At 46.0% G+C, this 21,462-nt stretch overlaps 1 protein-coding gene across 1 annotated transcript in view; it reads left to right on the top strand.

Moving 5' to 3' along the window:
- Window positions 1–8,292, top strand: part of LOC121838224 — a 40,830-nt gene extending 32,538 nt beyond the window's left edge. Inside the window, exons 3-5 of the mRNA XM_042294321.1 lie at window positions 804–883; window positions 7,903–8,004; window positions 8,096–8,292. Coding sequence (XP_042150255.1) covers window positions 804–883; window positions 7,903–8,004; window positions 8,096–8,292 — 379 coding nt within the window. The remainder of the gene's footprint in view (window positions 1–803; window positions 884–7,902; window positions 8,005–8,095) is intronic.
- The last annotated feature ends 13,170 nt before the right edge of the window (window positions 8,293–21,462 follow it).

Raw genomic sequence — 21,462 nt, forward strand, 5'->3', positions numbered from 1 at the left:
GGAGCGCGCCCGCGCAAGCGGCGACGACCCCGTTTGACGACAGCCGTTGATTGGTTGCCTGGGGAGCCGCCGTGACGTCAGTTCCCGTATATGGGGGCCCGTGCCGCGCGCCGTTCAAATGAAACCGTGAAGTCAGCTCGGTCAGCTCCCGTAAACAGTGGCCGGAAGTGATTACATCAGTACGGGTTCCGGCCCGCGGATTTCGTATTCCGAGTCTGTTTGAACCGCGCTTTAAGCGGCGTCCCCGTCGCCGTCGCTGTCGCCGTCGGCGTAACCGTGAGGTCACGTGACGTCCCCCCCCCCCGAGGTCACGTCATATCACATGACTTCACTGGGGCCACGTGAACTCAGGGGGGGGGGGGTCACCTAGACTTCCTGTATATGCTACCTACGGTCCGCAGGGAGCCTATACAGGAACTCTAGGGTCACCTAACCTCACGGTGGCCACGTGACCTCAAGGGGTGTCACCTAACCTCAGAGGGGGTCACCTGACCACACGGGGGCCACGTGAGGCCACATGTCCCCCGTGGCGGAGTAGCAGGCAGGGTGACAAGGTGAGGAAGAGGGAGGAGGGGTATACCTTCCCCTCAGTACCCTTCCCTCCTTTTCAAGAGCTGCGCTCCAATTCGGCGTTACAGGGAATTGTAAACGGCTTCATTTTTCTAATTCACCCATCACTAAATCGCGGCGAACAAATGGAAAGACGTAACATGTGCAGAAGAGCGATGTACACGTGCTGTCTTAATGACAATATACATTTTAATATTTAATTTGCTGGTAATTATGTTTTCTTTATATTTCAGCGAGAATCCCACAGTACAAGTGAGAGCTCTAAGTCAAACTGACTACCCGCTTGAAAACGTTATACGGGCCAGCTTGAATGGTATGTAACACTCGGAGGGGAGGGGGGATGCGGCTTGAGAGGGTCAACTTTTTAACCCTTCTTCCAAATTGATTCCAATTTCTAGTGCGATTTAAGCCCTATTGGCAATGATTAAATCCCAAGCCTTACCCTTCGAGACCGATTCTACAGTACCCTGCGTTTCCTAGCTTAAAAAAAGTGGCTTCATTACGAAATGTTTTGAAGAAAAATTATAATTGGATTCCACAAATGTTGTGTTTTTATGTGAAGGCGAATGCCCTTAGGGCAAGTTAAGCTGGATATACAAAAGGCACTTCTATAGAAAATGCAATTACACCCAGAATAACAAAAGCATTTCACAGGTTATTTTTCTTTCTTTTTTAGACTTAAGGTTTAATCATAAAGGCGTAATTTTTTTTTTTTTGCAATTTTTTTATGATGAGCATGTTAACTCTTTTTAAAGATGTTTCATTTCCGGACTCCCCTGAATGAAGTTTTTTACGACACCAGAACGTTACGCAATACATTTCTCATACAAATGTTCCTGCCAAAAAGGGAATCTGAGAATAAATGCATTTGATGCTTCAATCTTAAGTTTTTCTACTTTCTATGAGTGCCAAGCCTGCTAAATTCACCTGGAGCTTAGGTAGCATCTTCATGTTTGAGTCTTCATTATCTCTTTGGCTTAAATACCAGCTAGCGTCGTTTGCGAGTACACTGTCTCTCGTACCACGCAATCCTCGACAAATAAACTGCCGAGAACTAAGAGGCAAACTATACTAAAGGAGAGCAGCAGAGTAGCAGCCTGATTTGAAGTGTAAGGTTCTGTCAAAAGAGCACTGCTGAAAATAACACAATACCCCGTCACCGGTCAGAACCAATCGTAAGCCCTGTTTTGGGTCTCAACCAGTAACATTGCCCTGTGCCACTGAAGTAGTTTATAGAATCCATTTCAGTTGTGGTAGGCTGTATATAGCTCAAACCGAATGCTGTCTTAATGACAGATTTCGAGATTTCACTTATCAATTGTTTTGATTCACAGCTGCCAATTCATGGCAAAGTTTGTGGATGGTCACCTCTTTTCAACGGCGTGCATGTGACGGGGTGTAGTAAAGGAAGGTTGGAAAAGGAGATGCTAAAAGCGGCTCTACACCATTGTGAACAAGGCTCGTGTATTAAATCGCATCGTTTTATTTTGATAAAAAAAGAGTACGATTTAATTGGTCAGGTATAGGGCCCGTGTATCTTTTGGTTGCGTACGAAAACCAAATATGTTTCCATATTGCGGTTTGTTTTTCCTGAAATATAAGCGCCCTTTTCGTTACGTCATGATGCTATTTAATCTGTAGTGCGCGTGCATGAATCATGACATTATTTCTATTGCCGCCTTTAATTATGAAGGTAACTTCGTCGGTTTTTTCGTACGGACGCTGGGTAGTTTTTACTCGTGAAGGCAGCTGGAACGTGCGTGCGATACGTTTGCTCGGTGCAATTTTTCAATAAACCTTTTAGTTGCAAGTTTGCGCTTGTTGTTGCGACTACCTTCCTGGCTCCGTCCTGGAGATGGCCTTCACCTATCGTCAACGGCATCAAAGCTTCTAATCGCGTTCGACTTGGCACGGGCCCACGACGCTAGGGAGAATCACGCTCAGATCCCCGAGACCAGCCCTTGAGACACCGGGGCGGTGGTGGCCCACGCTGAGGGCTCTAAACACAAAACGAAAGTCTTCCCGAAGCCACGAGATGATCTGGGAACGCCAGCCCTCACAAGGAGAAACCCCGGTGCGCGTGTGTATGTCTGTGCGTGTGTCTGTGTGGGTCTGTCGGTGTTGTGTTTTAGTTCGAACGGCAAAAGCGTCGACAATTTGGATCAGACACCGGAGCATGGCAAGAGCAGCTACGGCATGCTTCATCTGTCCCTCGCTGAAAGAACACAGGGCAATCGCATCAGCCGCACCCGCAATTCGAATACCACGTGAACACTCGAACTCCGGGGAAGGCTCCTCTCGCTCAGCGGGCCTTCCCGCCCTCGGAGGGCTATATCACATGGCTTCAGGAAGCCTGAGGACGCCGAATAACCAGTCCACCATGATATCTGTATATTGAGTCTGCACATAAAAGTTATACATCAGAAATCCCACTCCAGGTCTGTTTCTTCGGGGCTATGCGATCAGCGAGCCACAACCCTGACTCCTGGTTCCGAACCTAAGATAGTCACCTCCCAACCGCAACATCGTCTCGTGTTTTGCTTCTCCTGTGTCTCGGATTTTTCGTGCTATTCTTTTATCATGTCGGTCAACAGTCAATTACCCGTAAATTCACTATTGTTAAACAAATAACATCGCAGTTATTTACACAACAAGCGCACTTGTGTTCGAAGCTAGCACGAAGGTGAAATGGAGCCTCCGGTAAGCCTCAGCAGAGCGGCAGTCACCGTTTCACTTGGAAATTCAGTGGAACAACGGTGTCTGGGACATGTCTCAGAATGGTGGGTTTAAACCGCGTAAAAAAGTGGTCCCTCGATTTCCGCCTGATAACCCCATACAACTGCCGTGCTGTCGCCGGCCAGGATCCTGGAAATGTCCCAGCAGCGGTGGCGGATGTGCCAGTCGCCTGTTCTCCTGGAGATCGCTCTCCAGTGTGGCAGTCTATGGAAGCGTCGGTAGCCAGAAGTTGGGAGGCCGCGACACAGCGGTGCTCGCGTTGGCTCTTGCTTTTTGCCAGCATTTCTACGATCAACCGCCAGGATCGCGACATCTGACAGCAGGACAGTCTGGCTTCTGTGACGTCATTTGTTTACCACTTCGTATGCATGGGCCAGATAGGACGCTAAACACACCAGTAGGAAACGCCTCAAAGGTACCATATGTGAAATTAAAAGACCCTGAACGATCTGGGCCCCTAATAAAACGTCGGTTACCGCTCTGCTTAGGCTCACCGGAGTGTTCTTTTTACGTTGTGGTTCCTTGTAAGCAATCCCGTGACGTATGGCCAATAGTGCTGTGATTGCCTACGCGTCACTTACTTCTCGAAAACATATATGTTCAGATGTGACATTTTTAACCCTGCAGAGTGAGGAAATACAAGGGGAGCCATTGCACTTTAGATTAAGTTGTCATTCAGTAAGGCGGGGAGTTATCCAGTCTGTGCTAACAAACTGACTCAAGGTTCCTTGTTCTCACCGCTTGGGCGCCGGTTTGAAAGAGCAGCTTCGTACACGCCTCGCAAGTGGGCTCATTTTCGTCTTCTGCGCATGAGAAAGGAAGTAGCGGTCACGTCAGAATTCCGAGCCCTGATTGGCTGATCGCGACCCCCTATCTGAGGGTCGTCTGCTCTTTTGCAACGTCGTCTGCTCGCAACATCGTCTGCGTCTGTCTTACCTTTCCAGCGACTTTTTGAAGTGTAGGCTTTAACGAGCGAGCACGACTTCTTCGCCTTTCAGAGAGGGCAGACGAAATAACTCGAGCGGTACGTTGTTTTTGTCTAACAACTAGCAGACGCGCATCAAGGAGGGAAGTTAAAGGACTCACTGGTGAGGTGTTCCGAGGAGCCGAGGTTTGTTTGCTAAGAACCGAGAGGTGAGCGTGTTAGTGTCCGCAAGTTCCCTCCCAGATACTTTTTCCCTCCTTTTGTGTGCGGCGAGACCACTCACTCTTTAACGGCGTCGGCGATGGCGCAGTTAACGTTGTCTGCTTTACGTGTGCTAGTCAAAGCGATGGCTGCTTTACCTTTCCTGCGTCTGTCGGAGACTCACCGCTTTTTCACCGGCGAGAGTCACCGTTGCCTCGGGAAACAAGGAGATAACAAGAGGAAGGAATTGACCTCTTAATCTAAAATTGAGGTCAGCGATCAATGTATAATACGGGAAGGGTTCACAAGGGTCGCGCGGGCATATTCCATTCAGCACGCCAGCCGGTCGTGGGCAGACGGTCGCCGAGTCGCGGAAGGCCTGCTAGGCCTAACTGCCGTGCTCGCTTGGTCGCGTTCGGAGGAATCGTGGTTGTTGGAGCTTTTCCCGGGTGTTTGTGGATCTAGCTTTTTGTTCGTCATGGTATGTTTCAAGTACTTTTTACTTTTTTCTTGCTGCTTGAAGTCGGGACGCGTGAGAAGCGCAGACGACGCGTGAGAAACGCTGTCGGCCATGCTGATTTGATCGTGAGAAGTGCGTAAGACTGCTTCGGAGGTGTCGCAAGATTTCGTCGTAACCTGCGCAAAACTTACAAAAATTTCGTTTCGTGAATACGAATTTGTTCTTCAGTTTTGTCTTACGCACATTTTTGGCGCAAGATCGTTTCGTGAATGTGGCCTCTGCACTTCCGAAAGTCGCAGGAAAGGTAAGACAGACGCAGACGACGTTGCGAGCAGACGACGTTGCAAGGGAGCAGACGACGCTCAGATAGGGGGTCGCGATCAGCCAATAAGGGCTTGGCGTTCTGACGTCACCCCTACCCCCTGCGCAAGAAGCAGACGAACTTGCCCTCCGCATAATTACCGCGCGAGCAGCTGACCAAGTAGGCAGCGCGCTTGTGGCCTAGGATGCCCGACCCGTACTTATCTATTCCATAGAATCTATCTGCACATTAAAATATGTATACGTCACTTTGGTTTGTGCGCCTGATTGGCTGTCAATTCTAGACGTACTTGAGACCTTGAAATATTTTTAAATTTTACAATCGCGCATGAGTGATCTTCATGAAGTGAATTTAACAGTCTGATTCTTTTGTAGTGTACATATAAAGACCGACAATAAAAAAGAGCGCTCGTGGCCTAGCAGTTATCGCGCTTGCCTTCGAAGAAAAAAGCCAGGGTTCGATGCCAGGCCGCGGAGTCGCATTTGTGTTGACACTGCAATGCGGTGTTCCGGTGAATTCGGAAGCTATGTTAATGATTCGAGGTTAGAATGTTCTACGCGCCGAACCTTTTACGCCGGTTGTTCCAGAAGCCCACGCGCGTACAAAAGAGGCTTCGCGCGGCAAGCCGCAGTCAGTCTCGCCCCATGCGTTCGATGCTTCTGTTACGCCGACTTCGACGCCCGCGACGCTCTGATGTTATCTTCTGTTTCTTTTTAGAGCGCAGCTCTAGGGGCCCGTTTCCAGCCTGAGCCCCGTCGGCGTCGGCGTCGCCGTCGGCGTCGGCGTAACGACCCCCCCCCCCCCCCGAGGTCACGAGACCCCTCCCGAGGTCACGTGACCCCCCCCCCCCCCCCCCCGAGATCACGTGACTACCCGCAGATGACGTGACCCCCCTCAGTACCCTTCCCTACTCCTCCTCAAGAGCTGCGCTCCGATTCGGCGTTACAGGGATTTGTAAACGGCTTTCATTTTTGTTTTGGGCACAAGTTCGCCCCATTAAACATCTCAGTTTCCTCAGTTATTCTTTGTTTCGTCACCTCGTCATTCGTCTCGGTATTTTTCTTCGCTGACCACAGGAAGGAGTTCCTCTCTTCGGTTATCCATTGTTTGCTGACAAACTCTAACTTACTGAAGTACGTCCGAGCAGAAAAAATAGGGTTGTTTGTCCTATTTGCATGTCTCTCATAACCTAAGGCACCAGCACGGAAGCTTTGTGCCACAGCTGTTTTTAAACGAGATTTTCGGCTCGACGGGCTTGCACCTTTTTTGCCACTGAAGGGAGGTTGTAACAAAAATCAGGGACCCTACGGTCGAATGCAATCTGGGTGTAATTTGCATTATTCCTGTGAAGTGTGGTTCTTGCTATGTGGGTCAGAAGGCTAAGTGTCTTAATCACAACTTAATTTAACAGAAACGAACGGTGAAAAGCTAATCCGAATGTTCCGAATTCGGGAATCCTCTCTTTGCTGAAGCAAGTGTTTCGTTGTTTGGAAAAAAAATACTGAAGTGCACCACAGGGAAAGGGAGTGTTTCAAACGTTCAATGAAATAGTCGGTTAGGATTGATGGGTACGCTTATTGTTTAGCGACATGTTGGTTTCCCTAGACAACTGCGCGAAACCGTCTCTTGATTACAGCCGTTTTATTCTGGTTCCATTAGTAGTTGGTTGACCTCATTCCTTTTGTTGCTTCGTGATCATTGGGTTATTCACTTTGACTATGTCCTCAGTTTTTGTCCGTCGCACGGTGCAATCTATCATCTCTATGATGCGGAATCTGCTTTGGAGGTTGATGCGTACCCTCTTTGGACACGTGCATTCTTGGTTTGTTACGCCTGACGTCATCTCTGTCCTCCATGTCTTCTTTTGGTCTGTTTGGTTTTCTTTCTCTTGGTTGGAAATTTATGATTGTCTTTCGTAAAAAAAAACTTGAGCTGTGTTTGAAGATTCCTGTTGTCCTTTCTTTCTTTTTCCCAACTCTCCAGGGTTAAACATGACAGCTTTTAAGCAGCTCGCTGGCGCCTTTGCATTAAAACTTGTTCACATTCGCTCTATTTGAATCTAAATACGCCATGTCATTTTGTTCTGCACTGGCGAACAGCTGCAGCGAAGAAGCTTTAGCGGGTTTCGTTCAACATCATAGTACGTGCTGTATTTACTACATTACGGTTATATTTTAGCCTGTTTCAGACAATCGTCTCATATGTCAAATTTCTGAAAGTGGCAACCGTTTGCTTCAATTGCAAGAGTGCTGACCAGGAAGCACCCCATTAATAATTTAGTGTCATTTTGAGTCCAAGCCAGGCTTTACATTTATCACTAAAAATTAACGAAATTCGAGGGTCATATAAAATAAATCTAGTAATAAGTCAAGCATTCTCACCAACAGGTGCTTCTGCAGATTTAAAGTGTTCGGCGGTGATGCTCAAAAGTGAAAATTCGGAGTTAAATGCAACTGTGCCAAGTTACAAGTAATAACCAAGTTACAGTTATAGTTACGAGCATTTTTTTCTAGCGTACTAGTTTCAAAAACGTTACTAATTACAGTAACGTACATAGTTGTGATCACTTACTTTGCTGCTTTGCTTCACTGCTAGGTCAGTATTAGTGTGCAGACGGAAGATTTTAGCTGCGTAATCGTCTAAACTCTTTTGAAAGTCCAATACAGTGATTTTGTACCCCAAAACCAGGAACACTCCCAAGTGCTACTCCAGTTCCCCCAGGAAGCTACACGTACGCTCAGTATGATAACTCCACCTGCTATTCCAGAGGTACTCCCTTTCCCGACATGGGTAAGTTAAGGTTTCATGCTCGACAAACTTGGAGCATTTTTGTTTTTGTGGTATTTATCAATTTCATTGTAAAAATGGTTTTCCCACGCAGGTGTTGCTGCGAAGCCTCAGTCGAGTGCACCAGAATCTCGTTTAACCGAACATATCCTAGACGACTTGTTCCATTTTTCGGAAATTCCTCAGTATATGGACATGTATGTGGTATACAGCGAGCCGCAATGTTACATTCTTAGGAGTGCCGCAGCCGATGGAGGTAAGGGCTTCAAAACTTCAGCAAGGTTAATGTAACACTGTCTTGTTTTCCGCTAATTTAAGTTGTAAGGAAAGCAGTACAGTTCGATTTATAGCGGAAGAAGAAACATAAAAATCAAAGTTGCCTAGCACAGGAATTTAGAATTTAACAAACTGTGTAAGAGGCGTACTTCGACAGATTTATTTTGTGTTGCTTCTCGCGCTTAGACACGTACTATATGTGTAAGATAAACCATACGTTATCGGGCATGTTTAGTTTACTGAGGTTGTGCTCTAAACTCGCTGGTAATCGTCGGTGCCTCGAAGGGTTATATCAATTGGTACGTCCATGGAAACAGGGGCGCTCTTGGCATCAAAGTTTTGTTCCAACTAAAAAGGAGTGTTCCATGCAGTGCCCAGTGTCGTGCACATTAAACATTTGTTCAATTTTGGACAAAAAAGGTAACTTCACAGGACGGCAATGAAATGTCTCATGTTGAAAGTATCGTGTGTGATTTTTAATACATTAAAATTTTAGTGCAACGCAATTCGAACGTAAGTTGATGCGAAGTTGGAGACTTGCAAGTACAAAAGGCCTCTCCGAATGACCTAAATTTGATAATAAAAAGTAGGCAATAGTGCAGGAATCCTTAATAGATGTTTAATGCATCGTCTCTGCCAATGAACACCTAAAACTGAAAATCCTGCGTAGGCTATAACATGGAGATTTATTCTATGAAGAAACACCATCGGCTATCGTAGCCTCCCGGCTATCGAAAAATCTCACCATATCTTGGCAAACGGCGAAGGCTACGGTCCGAGTGAACCAATCAGCGCGTCGAAGCTAGACACGTGACTTTACCACTTGCTAGTCGAAGTTGCGCGCAGTGCTGTCAATGCCATGAGCAGCAGAGAGAGAAAAAAACGCTTTTGTACAAAGTTTGAGTGACGGGCTAATTTCCCAGGGCGACAACAGTGACGTCTGGGAGAGACAAGAGGGTTCGGCTTAAAATGCAGTTCCTCGTTCCCCTCTTCTCCATCTGCTTGGGTTACGCTCTCGCCCCCATGTCTTTGTTAAAGGCCGACGTGCACTTCACGCTTTCCACTTTTTATCACTGCATTCTTTCCCGTATCAAGTCCACCTTTGCAACATGCCCCAACATGGCACCCCTCTCAGTTTTCGAAAGTATGACGCTAAGAGGATCAATTTCCCTGCAGGGAACTAAGTCTGTGCGTCGGCCTTTAAGGGCTGTTAATCTTCACAGCCGTCACACTGATTGGTTCGAAGGTGCCGTAGTTTTCGCTCTGCGACAAGCCAAGGTGAAACCATGTATACGCTCCGCGCGAGAACTATTAGGGGGCGCTTTGAAAGACGCGCGTAGCGCTGCTAGCGGAGGAGCTGGTGTTCGACAGTCAGGCGCGCTCAGCAGCCTGCGGCGCCTTTTCGCGTGCGAAGCTGTGGCGGCGGAAACGCGCGCGGACGTAACTTTTGCTTTTTGAGCCGATAAGTAGAGGGTGACGTTGCATTAATGCTGGGGCAGATTTAAGAAGGGCATTTAGTTGAACAATCAAAAAAAAGTGAACACAAATTCGGGACGAAAACAGACGCATACAACTTTCTCATGGAACAATTTGTTAGGGTCAAACGCTGTTTGGCCGACGTTCGGGCATTACAACACATGTAGCTCACAAAACTTTATTAACATTAAAAACAAGCTTGTTGGTAAATATACTTTCTCCGCTTCTTATATATTGAGTTTGAGTTGTTGTTAGGGGTAATTTTTTTAGTTGCGATCGAAAAGGGGTCTGAGCAATTTTCCGAAAAGCAAGACTGCCGCAACTATAACTGCTCTCAGCGGGAAATTTGGTTTAAGCGGCGTAACTGAATGGGAAACGGTTTTGACCGTGAAAGAGTTGTCGAGAGAATACCACTCGTCGTAGGAGATGGAGGCTTTATAGGTGGGAAGGAACTTGTGGCACTATACTTCCAATTGTAACAACCTTACGAAAGGTGGCTTAAAAGCAGAGAAAACCAAATTGCCGGCCAACACACGGTTTGGCTGTCAAGGGCTTTGTAGTAATCTGGTTGTGCGAGGGGCTGATTTTCGGCACACAGGTACTTGGACAACCGTAACTTGACAAAACACTTATTATACCCAGAAAAGGTGGCATAGTTTAACCAGGTGGAAATATTTTTGGGCAGCGTAACTAAATGGGAATCGGTTTTGACCGTCAAAGGCTGTCAAGAGAATACAATTCATCATGGCCGGGAGGTGCACACTTTACAGGTAGTAAGGGACCAGTGGACGGTACTTCCAGTTCGAAAAACTTTGAGATAGGTGGCTCTAAAGCCGAGAAAAAAAAATTGTCTGCAAGACTCGGGGTGTGAGCGTTCCCACATCCAAAAGGAGGCTGATCAAAAAGAGAGCACACCCCCTAACTTCGGTACTCAAACATCGATTGTCCAGTGATACCAAGTTTCATTGTAGTCTTCCTTAGGTTTATCTTGTCACTTTTTGTACCGTCCGAATATTTCTTCATGAAGTACAGACTGCGTGTCACACTGGTCCGGAAATATCATCGACACATACGATGGGGACGAATTTTCTTTGGAGGGCATTCCTTCAACGAAATTCGCACTACATACCCGCGAGTGTGGGATGGCATTTCAGTACGAACTGAGATATGTAGGCGTTACTACACAAAAACAAACGCAGAGCGCAAAGCGGCAGTGTAGAATATGTCAGCCGTATCGACACAGTGGCAGACATGATCGGGAGACCAAATTTCTCGCGTCGTACGGCACGGGCCCATCGTTGTCGCTGTCCCACAAAACATCGGCGAGGTGAAAAACTGTAAAACTTCGTCCCCACGAGATACGAAGCACAATTATCGGAGCACTTAACACCGCAGCAGTTCATGGTGTTAAACCAGCGCAACCGCACCGCTCCGACTTCAATGCGTACCGATGTGCGCGGCGTGGTTTCGTTTCGCTGGGGCTCTCACTGCCTACCTTCGGTAATGGCCGCGCGGCGGCGCGCTGGTCGCGTCGCACGGAGTGTATACTGCAGTTGGTTGCTGTGCTTCACGGATGATAATCACCCACGTTTCGCACCGCCAGCCTTACCCCTGTTGCACAGGTGGTGACTTTAGTGCACACCCGCACTTTAATTGTGCAATACGTCCATCTAAAATTTTATAACTTAGTAGTTTTCGATGAGGCTCTGCAGGTTTCTAATTTAAAACATAACTTTCATTATCACTAACTAAAATCCACCTAACTACTTTTAGTTGATTGTCTCACTTGTCGTGACGTTTAGCCCATTATAATATGAGCCCCTTAGTTTTAGAACTCATCCCCACAGGCAGCATTAGTGCACTTTTCACGTTTGTTTGGTTTACATATTACTGTTCGAGTTAAAATCAAACAGCATGTGTTCTGACCACATTCTCAAAACTGTTAGAGAGTGTGGTAGAAGCGCACCTTTCTGGTTATTTCAAATAAATATTAAGTGCATCGCAACACGGTTTTCTTGACAGTAAAAGTCTTCAAACTAAAAATATTTGAAATACGTTGGCCTCATTGTTGCCAACCATGGACAGGTCGACGCCATTTATTTTGACTTGAGTAATGCACTTGACCTGGTGCCCCATGACTTTTTAGTGCACAAGCTATCGGAAAATCCCGTTGGCCGGTAGGTTTGTGGTTTCAGTCATATATTTAAGGGTTATTGAGATCTTATACAATCTTGTGCGCAACAAAGACGAGGACAAAAGCAGAGAAGAGGACACAACAAGGCGCAACTTTCAACTGAATTTTATTGAAAACGTGTTCCGTTATATATATAGTCTCAACCATCGTTACAATGACAACAAAAAGACAAAAGTAAAGGAAAAGACACCATAACAGAGCATAACTATCTCGTTCTCAGGAAAAACAATTCCTTCTCCGATAATGCGATCGACGGCATAGCAACACGCATGTCTCCTAAATAATCAATGTGCTCGGCTTCTATGATTAACACACGAAATCATAGAAGCCGAGCACATTGATTATTTAGGAGACATGTGTGTTGCTATGCCGTCGATCGCATTATCGGAGAAGGAATTGTTTTTCCTGAGAACGAGATAGTTATGCTCTGTCATGGTGTTTTTTTCCTTTACTTTTGTCTTTTTGTTGTCATTGTAACGATGGTTGAGACTATAGATATACCGGAACACGTTTTCAATAAAATTCAGTTGAAAGTTGCGCCTTGTTGTGTCCTCTTCTCTGCTTTTGTCCTCGTCTTTGTTGCGCACAAGATTGTATAAGATGTCAAACCAACTCGCCCAAACAACCACTCTTATTGAGATCATATATATCATCTGGCGCTTCTCGGATTTATATTCTCGGACCCTTACTTGTTAACATTTTTACCATTAATCACTCTCTTCGCGTAAAACATTCAAAGTTGCTTCAGTTCGCTCATGATATTAATATATTATAGCGGATTCAATTAGTATAATGAAATTCTATGCAAAGGTATAAGCGAGTTGGACAAGAATGACGAAAATAATCCTTGGAGAAGGGGAACAAGAGGTAGAAAGGACAAACAGAAATCTCCAAGCACAGCTAGGTGACTGGTGCGCGACCGAAAAAACCAGCCTGGTCCGGGTATCGAACCCGATACCACTCCATTACAAGTGGAGCGCTCTACCAACTGAGCTGACGATGGGTTAGACGTCAGTAGAGCAAACGAGTCTTATCATCTGCTACCAGTCTAACACCGACAAGGGTGAAGCTTGCAATTTCAGGTTATGAGTATAATGCAATTAAATGCAAAGGTGCAAACGAGCTGGACAAGAATGACGAAAGTAATCTCTGGAGAGGAGGAACCAGAGGGACAAAGGACAAACAGAAATCTCCAAGCACAGCTGGCTGACTGGTGCTCGACCGAAAAAATCAGCCTCGTCCGGGTATAGAACCCAGTACCACAAGTGGAGTGCTCTACCAACTGAGCTGATGAGGGGTTGGACGTCAGTAGTACAAACGGGTTTTATAAGCTGCTACAGTCTAACACTTAAAAGGGTGTAGCTTGCAATTGAAGGTTATGAATATAATGCAATTAAATGCAAAGGTGCAAGCGAGTGTTTGTCCTTTCTTCCACTTGTTCTCCTTCTCCGGGAATTATTTTCGTCGTTCTTGTCCAGCTCGCTTGCACCTTTGCATTTAATTGAATTATATTCATAACCTTAGCTTGCAGGCTTCACCATTGTTGGTGTTAGACTGGTGGCGGTTGATAAATCCCGTTTGCTCCACTGACGTCTCAACCCTGGTTAGCTTAGTTGGTAGAGCGCTGCACCTTTAATGAAAAGGTCCCGAGTTCGATGCCCGGACCAGGCTGATTTTTTCGGTCCCGCACCAGTCACCTAGCAGTGTTTGGAGATTTCTGTTTGTCCTTTGTCCCTCTTGTTCCCCTTCTCCAGGGATTATATTTGTTATTCGTCGGATTCAATCACATGCTGATCGCGAGCTGCTGCAGGAGGACATATCTGCTATCTCATTATGCGGGGTTCTTGCGAAATTACGTCTAAAGAGTAAAAAAAAAAAAAAAACACTTTATACCTTCATAACAAAACAATCGTGCGTCTTTTTATTTATTTATTGTTTATAAACTAGGCAATGAACCACTGCGACGTGAATATTTACCTGACTTACGGAATTATATTGATTAATCTCTTAGCTTTATTAATCATGTGTTAAACTTAGCGCTTGCTTGCGACTTTTGGGTTTGTTTTCGCGTATAAAATACTGCCGAAACAGGACAGTTCTGCATCCGCCTGTTTCCGCATCCGCATGGATGCGGAAACAAACAAGAAGACAATCTGCATCCGCCTGTTTTCTTCTTTGTTTGTTTGTTGGTTGTTTTTTTTTTATTTTATTTTTACCGAGAGGAAAGTTTGTTTTTTGCTACTGTCCGCTTCTCTCCTTGACGGAGGCATAGTGCATGCTGATCATGTGGGTTCGGACAGTCACCCACACGCTCTGCTGACTGCCAGTCAGTCGCTTAAGGCCTCCGCTGCTGTTAAGCCTTATCCCGAAAACAGGAAAGGGAAGGTTACGTGGGCGCAGCAGAAACAGATGGACAGGCGCCGACGTCACAGGAAAGCGGATGAGGCGAGGAGGAGAGCCGTGATGTTTGCCTGGTGTATATACACACCAACTCATGTTTACAAACAAACCGGAGCGCCCCTAGCGGACGCCACCCATGCCACGCATGCGCGATGGGGGTGTGGGCAGGAAGCTCGCCGTCACCCATACACAAACCATTGGAATGGAATGTTGCCGGCGTCGGTGTGAGTCCCCGTGCTCTTTTTCACGTTGAAATCGTTGATTGTGCGTCTTCCAGGCAATGTCTGACAACTTGAGCGGCCTCAGCGAAATTAATCAGGCTCGTTACGCCGCAAAACTTGGCGTAACATGCAACGATTCATTCCGCGTGGACGCCGCAGAATGGTCGCTAAAACCTGATTCACAAGGTGAGGTTCCGCTCGCCATTTTCAGTCATGGCGTCGCTCGGGCTGCAAAAGCTTGAACCGTAGCTGAGATGTCGACGTCGATACTGAAAGTCGCAAGCAGAATCAGACCGAGTGAATCAGGCACAACAAGTCGGTGATGGCCACTGGTAACAATTATTAACATCTCCTTATCTCTACTGTTTACACCAAGCCTACTTACCCGAAGCAACCTTCAAACTTAAACGTCTTTCGGGGTCTGCACTTCTTATCTCAATTTCCGGGTCAACGTTTGGTTTACGGGCCGCTGTCGTTTGAACCAGCAGACGACAAGCAGAAACGTTTGAGGGAGCAGACGACAGGTCGAACGAAGAGGCGGCCGTATGAAATCGATGACGGACTGAACGTAGTCCGCAGGTGCTCCGTGCAACAAGACGGTTTTCCCGCGTTCATGTTGGAACAAAACAAATAAATCTGACGACCACAAGTATCCTTGAATTCAATCAAAAGTGCTTCCCGCCCAAGCAATCGTGGTCCGACGGCGTCTGTGTTTCCTTTTTCGCGGCCCCCATTCACGTTCTCGGAAGAACCAAGCAGGCAGGAAACGCACGAAAACCGACCTTCAAACATTTCCCGACTTTTTTGGTACAGCCCCAGTCGCAGCAATAGACTACTTCCATAAAGCCCTGCATGCAACACGGCGCGCGTTGCACTCTGGGAACTAGTTGGCCAAGGAGGAGAGTGGCATGGTTTCGGTTTCGATTGACACGTCGACAACAGATTATACCCAGAGCGTGGACCATTACGGCCGTTATCTCATGTTTTCTGGTTCCGAGAGCGTCATTTGTGGTCTCTAAACTAACCTAAACGGCCAGACATCGAAGCTTTAGCATAACCCTGAGACGTATAGCTTGTATATTAACACACGCTTGTTGTATTTTTGTACTTGGCCTTCCTGTTAGCGTTCCAATTGAGGTATATGTGGACGAGCCGGTGCTGAGAATCTCGACGCTGCGAAGCTCGGGGATCTTGCTTGTGTACGAATCAACAAGCTGTAGCAATCAATAAGTATGCATACATCGAGCTCGCGCCTTTACATTAGAGTTGTTGGTCAAGAAGTTTGTTTGTTTCGTGCGTCCATAGACGAAATATTACTTTTTGCAATTATTGTTTTTCTTCATATGCCTGAGTATGTAAAATAAAACTCGGAGCCGCCATTGAAAAGCTCAATTTTAACACACTTCTCATCTCTTATCTGTACTGACCCGCAGCACTGCACGATGTGAAATCCCCGCCCGCTTCATTCCTCTAATATTCAACATCGCGTATGCGCATAAAGTTATCCTGCAATCATATAGGCAAATTCGCACATACAGACCGTCTTAAGAAAGCAAAAGTCGAGCACTTGTGTGAAGAATGTCGCACCGTGCGCCGGAAGTGCGCCGGACGGGCATGAACCCCTATGCGGTGCGCCAAACGAACGAATTCAAAGCGCGTTTGACGGTTTCTAATGGCCATAATATTTGTTATGAGTTAGCTTTCCTCCTGCCTGAGTATGCCGAGATAATTTCAGACACATAGTTCAGGCACAGATCTTGGGCGTCAGTAAAAGCTCGTCCAAAAAGGCTTAGCGATTAGTAGAGGACGCTTTGGGCCTCCGTCGTAGCTAGCCGATCTCAGCGTTTGCAAAAAGTTAATCTTCTATCAGCATAAAATTTGAGTGGGAGATATATGATGACATGAGGAAGACATCATAGTAACTTTAACAGTAGTGAGGTCGAATTTATTGCGTTTCCTTAAAAGTTCATGCGGAAACGCTGGGCTCAACTTTGATACCCTGTGAGGATGCGGCTTGCTTTTCGCCCAATGAAGTAACAAGAAGCGGCAGTTTGGCTAACAAAATACGTGTAAGGCTCCAGATGAACAAATTTCAGTTGTAGTTCACTAGTACTAGACGGGATTACTGAAATCGAGCTCAAACATGCACTCGTGGGGTGAGGTGACTAAGCCACGACTTACTACGTTTGCATACGCACGCACAATATCCGGTGTTTCGGGGACCAAGGAAAGTGCCCCGGTCTTTGTTTTGTATCGCTCGAGAATGAGTGTATTGTACGTTCGTGAAAAGTCAGATAATCGAAAACGCAAGCAGCGCGTTCGGTTGCGGCGTGATAGCATGAGATGCAGCTGGTCAGTCGAAACCGAAACTGAGTGGCCAACTAGTTCCCAGAGTGCACTGCGTGGTATTTCGCCGCGATGGGGCGCGTCGGTTTTGGAAGAAGTCCATTAGACGAGAAGGCAGGTTTTATGTCCGGTTTCTTCCAAAGTGACCCAGGAATGCACGTCCCCCATGGTGACTTCCGCCCACAGCCCCAGACCGGAAGTGCGCCCGACGCAACACCACCGCGGCGTGACGTAACAGACATGAGTTCGCGTACAAACAGAAGACGGACGGCCGGACTTCGACTTTATATGGCGGAGAAGTGTTGCTTCACTAGTTCTGACGTATTTTGTTTGGACAACTCTTGACCCGTCATTTTAAAGAGCTTTCATGTATCGTCCGGCTTTACGCCTCTATTGTGCGTTCGTAACTATAGTTCGGCACTCTAGTTTGGAATGGTCTGCAGGAGAAGCTCCTCCCAACTCTTTTCCCTTCAGCACAGCGAACGCTGGACAGGAGGTCACCTCCTTGCCATCACTCAGCTGAAGTGATAAGAGGGAGGGGGTGGGGGCGCTTTTTCCTGAACGCTTTAGCGCCGTTCACAGACTTGCGACCGAGTAGGACGGAGAGAAAGAAGACCGGTTGTCAAGCCTATCACGACTTCTTAAAGGGACACTGACAGGGTATTTATACTCGCAGAGGTTTTAAGTTGTACGTGACATATGAGAGCCCAACTACCCACAACAAAATTTTCCGCTCGAAATTCGGTTTCTTTCGGCCCGAAAACCGCCGGTTGAGAACTGGCCGGTTTGAGTAGCGCTCACTCTCTTTTCCGTGGTCACGGGCCGTTTTCTAAAGTTTCGACGTGACCGCCAAATTTAATCAAAGTCGTGGGTCATTGAAGGCACACAGTCAATATTATATATAGAAAAAATATATGATACCCATTTCTTTTGGCTTCCAAAAAGCTGCAAATACGTCGATTGAAAAAAAAAAAAAAAGGTAGCACGGACAACGGGAAGCATTCTGTGCGTTCACTGCACAATTCTCACCGTGGCGTCGTTTCGCGTATCGTGGGACTAGCAGATGGCAGCGGACGACGGGCGTTCGACATCTCCTTCAGAATTGTCGTTCACGGTACCGGCGAATTCTGTCTTCCTTCGAACGATAAATTTTAGAGTGGTCAAAAGAACTGATACTCAACCCGCACGACACGCCCGACCAGCAAGCCGATTGCACGAAGACGTCGCCGAGCCGTCGTCCCTTCTAGTGGCTAAAAAAATCGCTCGCTCAAACGTCAAGCACGAAGTGCGTACTTCGAGTTGAATACGCACCCGTATGGTTTCTTCGCGATGTGCGAATGTGGCCTATGCGTGGTGCTGACCAACTTCAAGTGGGGAGCATGTGCTGAAAGGAAATCGCCAGCAAACTTCCGGCATACAGTCGACTGTCTGCATTACTACGCATGAAAGGTATCCTTCAACAGCTTAGGCAATAGAGAAAAAAGAAACCTTCAGTAGCTCAGTGGAAAGGCGTCCGCTTTACACGCAGAGGGCACGGGTTCGATCCGTGGTATGGGTGCACCCTTTTTTTTTTTTTTGTCAAGCATTTCGCTATGTTTACATATTTTTTACAATTATCACTGTGGACGATACGTCGCTGAACTGATTGGTATGGGATTCCATTTTTGACACCTGCAAACTCAATGTTGTAACTTTCCACAAAATGCAAGGAGCACATGAATCGGGTAGCGTCCGCTTTCCGAGCTTCGCGTAACTGTTCTACAGGAATTGCAGTCAGCCACTGATCCCGACCCGTTGATCTTTCGGAAACTTGTGCACTCTGCCGCACAATGCCACTTTCTGAACCTGGACATGTGAGGCAACTCTTCACGCAACATCTTGGGAGTATTCTTCTCGGAGCCGATCACGCGAATTCACCACGGGCACTCACTACTAATTGCCAACACTTAAATGTACAAAAAAGCTCAGCTTGAAGTACAGAACAGCGAGTGGAACAAACATAACTGCAAAGGAATCGCACGGCAAATGGATCCCGCAACGCAACGCATTTCGTCTGCTATGTAAAAAAAAAAAAAATCCCGCATGGTCGGTTGTAACACGTGACTTCCACCACTCACTCCTCTCCACTTCTCTTTGCGCTGCGGGAGCTTTGGTTTCGGTTTGAAGCAGTTGCGTTTTTTTTTTTTTGGCTTCATTAAAATATAACGTGACACTGTACCAAATATTAATTGGGTAGTATTCCGATACCATAATAAATCGCCTGGCAAAAAAGGAAAAAAAAAATGGGGGGGGGGTGTGTGTTAGTGTCCCTTTAAGCGCCGTACACACATTTATAACCTAGTAGGACCGAGAGACACAAGACCGGCTTTTAAGCCTCTTGTGACGTCTTAGGACCGGATGCGCTGCAGCGGAGCTGGTCCTAAGACGTCGCAAGAGGCTTAAAAATCGGTCTTGTCTCTCGCGGTTGTACTCGGTTGCAAGCGTTTGAACAAGCCTTTAGCACCGATTCCGCAGCAACGAATCCGGTTCTAAGACGTCACAAGAGGCTTAAAAACAAGGCCTTGTCTCTCTCGGTCGTACTCGGTTACAAGTCTGTGAACGAGTCTTGAATGTTTCTTCGGCGAAACTTGCAAATACTGGCGCCGGAATTTTGCGAGATTATGTATTTTTGTATAAAACAATGCGTAGCAGAATACGTTGCCCTATACTTGTTTCACTGTTGTTTATATATGTCCCTCGTGTTAATTGTCGTTTCGACAACACGCTCTATGCATGCACGACATGTGTTCATTGCCCCCATTTTACGAATTCAGAGCAATTATAATGCAATGAGTGCGGTTGTTGACATTTCTGGGAGTGAGATGGATTTAAAAAGTGTACTAACCTTCCACATTTACTAACACCAGTGTTCGGATTTTCTGTGTTATGTTATTTTGCGTGTTTGCTCATAAAAGTATATGTGTCTGTAGGAGTGTGCACCACTAGTATATGGCCTTGGTTATGTCTAGACACAATACAAATAAATCTATAAAAAAACACGAAACATTAATGGTTTCAAAAACTATACAGATATAATTACAAGACGCTATGTCAGAAAAGTCAGCTGAGCTCTAATTATAAAATAAAATTATTCAATGCCCATTCTTGCCTCTCACCTTCAAGAGAAAATGGATACCCATTCAATAATAATTTCATGTTTTCTTTTGTTGTGTGGTGAAACAACACGATTCTGGGGTTTAAAAACATTAAAAAAAACTTTACTTATCTAAAGCTTGTTCACCTTTGTAACGATTCGTGTTACGACGCGATTAGGGAAAGTAAAAACAACGCGCTAAAAACAGAGCCAAGCAGAGGGAGGGTACACAGGGCACGAATTGACTGACAAATAAAATTTTTATTTTACATTTATGATTTTTACAAGCTCCTCTGCGCTGACACTGACTTTTGTTTTCACTTGGAGTTACTTGCTTTCGCACGTTTGAGTTCTTTCCCAGTCGCCCAAAACTGTCTGTACGATCTTCACAATTAATTGTTGTCTCTTTTTTTTTCATAGGATGCGACTTGTGGTTGAGAAAAACCGAGTTGAAAAGTATAGTCGATGGCCTGAAAGATGATATGATAAAAAAAGAAGAGGAACTAATCATTAAGCATAAGAAATGGATTAGAATCCGTGAAAACTGTACTCCGACCGAACGTCAAAAACGATTGCTAGGAATTTCCGTAAGAGAGGACCTTGAAGAATGGTTTGAACATGTAGTATCGAAACGGATTTCTCCCGATTGCGCTCACGCCTTCATGATAACTTGTGGAAAGCCTGTGTTTCGAACTTACAATCCGTTTATCTGTAACGCCACACTAAGAGGGCAATAGGAGTCGATTTCCTAGAATTGTCATTCGTGATCCTCAACTGCACGTCGGGTGGTGAGGGAGCAGCCACATGTATGCAAACTTGAGATTAAAAAAAATATTCCTCTTTGTCGTGTCTTGCATCTCTAGAAATATAATGAGTTGGGAAAACCACCGATTTCATTTAGTTCTGACAGCAAACGAAACAAAAAGACATACTGGGTATTTCAGCGAAATTGAGCCGAGACTTTAAAAGAGCATGGTGCGCGCTACGCGTTTCAAGCAGTCCCAGTATTGTTCGATTGACCAAGTCAAGTTATTTTTATGCAATGTGCCAAATTGACTAATTAACGCAGATTAGCTAGATAACTTTTTAAATGTAATGCCTCCAATACAATCCTCTTGTTGAAAAACATCCGATAGTGTCGTTTTTTTCATTTATTTCTCTTCAAACAAGGGGAAGAGGGGAGGTACAGAAAAACGCTGCCATTGCAGCTTGACGAGGCCTCTACACTCTCAGAAAAAAAGGTGTATTATTACACCCCTTGTCCCATATAATACACCCCCGAATTTCAATTCGACGTAGAGCGCTCCATAATCGAACAGGCGGCCAGAAAGTTTACGAGGAGCTTGATAGCCGTGTGGAACAACTTATTAAGATAGCTGATGTACGTATTATTGACTACAAAAAAGATTATCGCA

The sequence above is a fragment of the Ixodes scapularis genome, unplaced genomic scaffold (genome assembly GCF_016920785.2).
Source record: "Ixodes scapularis isolate PalLabHiFi unplaced genomic scaffold, ASM1692078v2 PGA_scaffold5__190_contigs__length_132052651, whole genome shotgun sequence".
NCBI lineage: Eukaryota > Metazoa > Arthropoda > Arachnida > Ixodida > Ixodidae > Ixodes > Ixodes scapularis.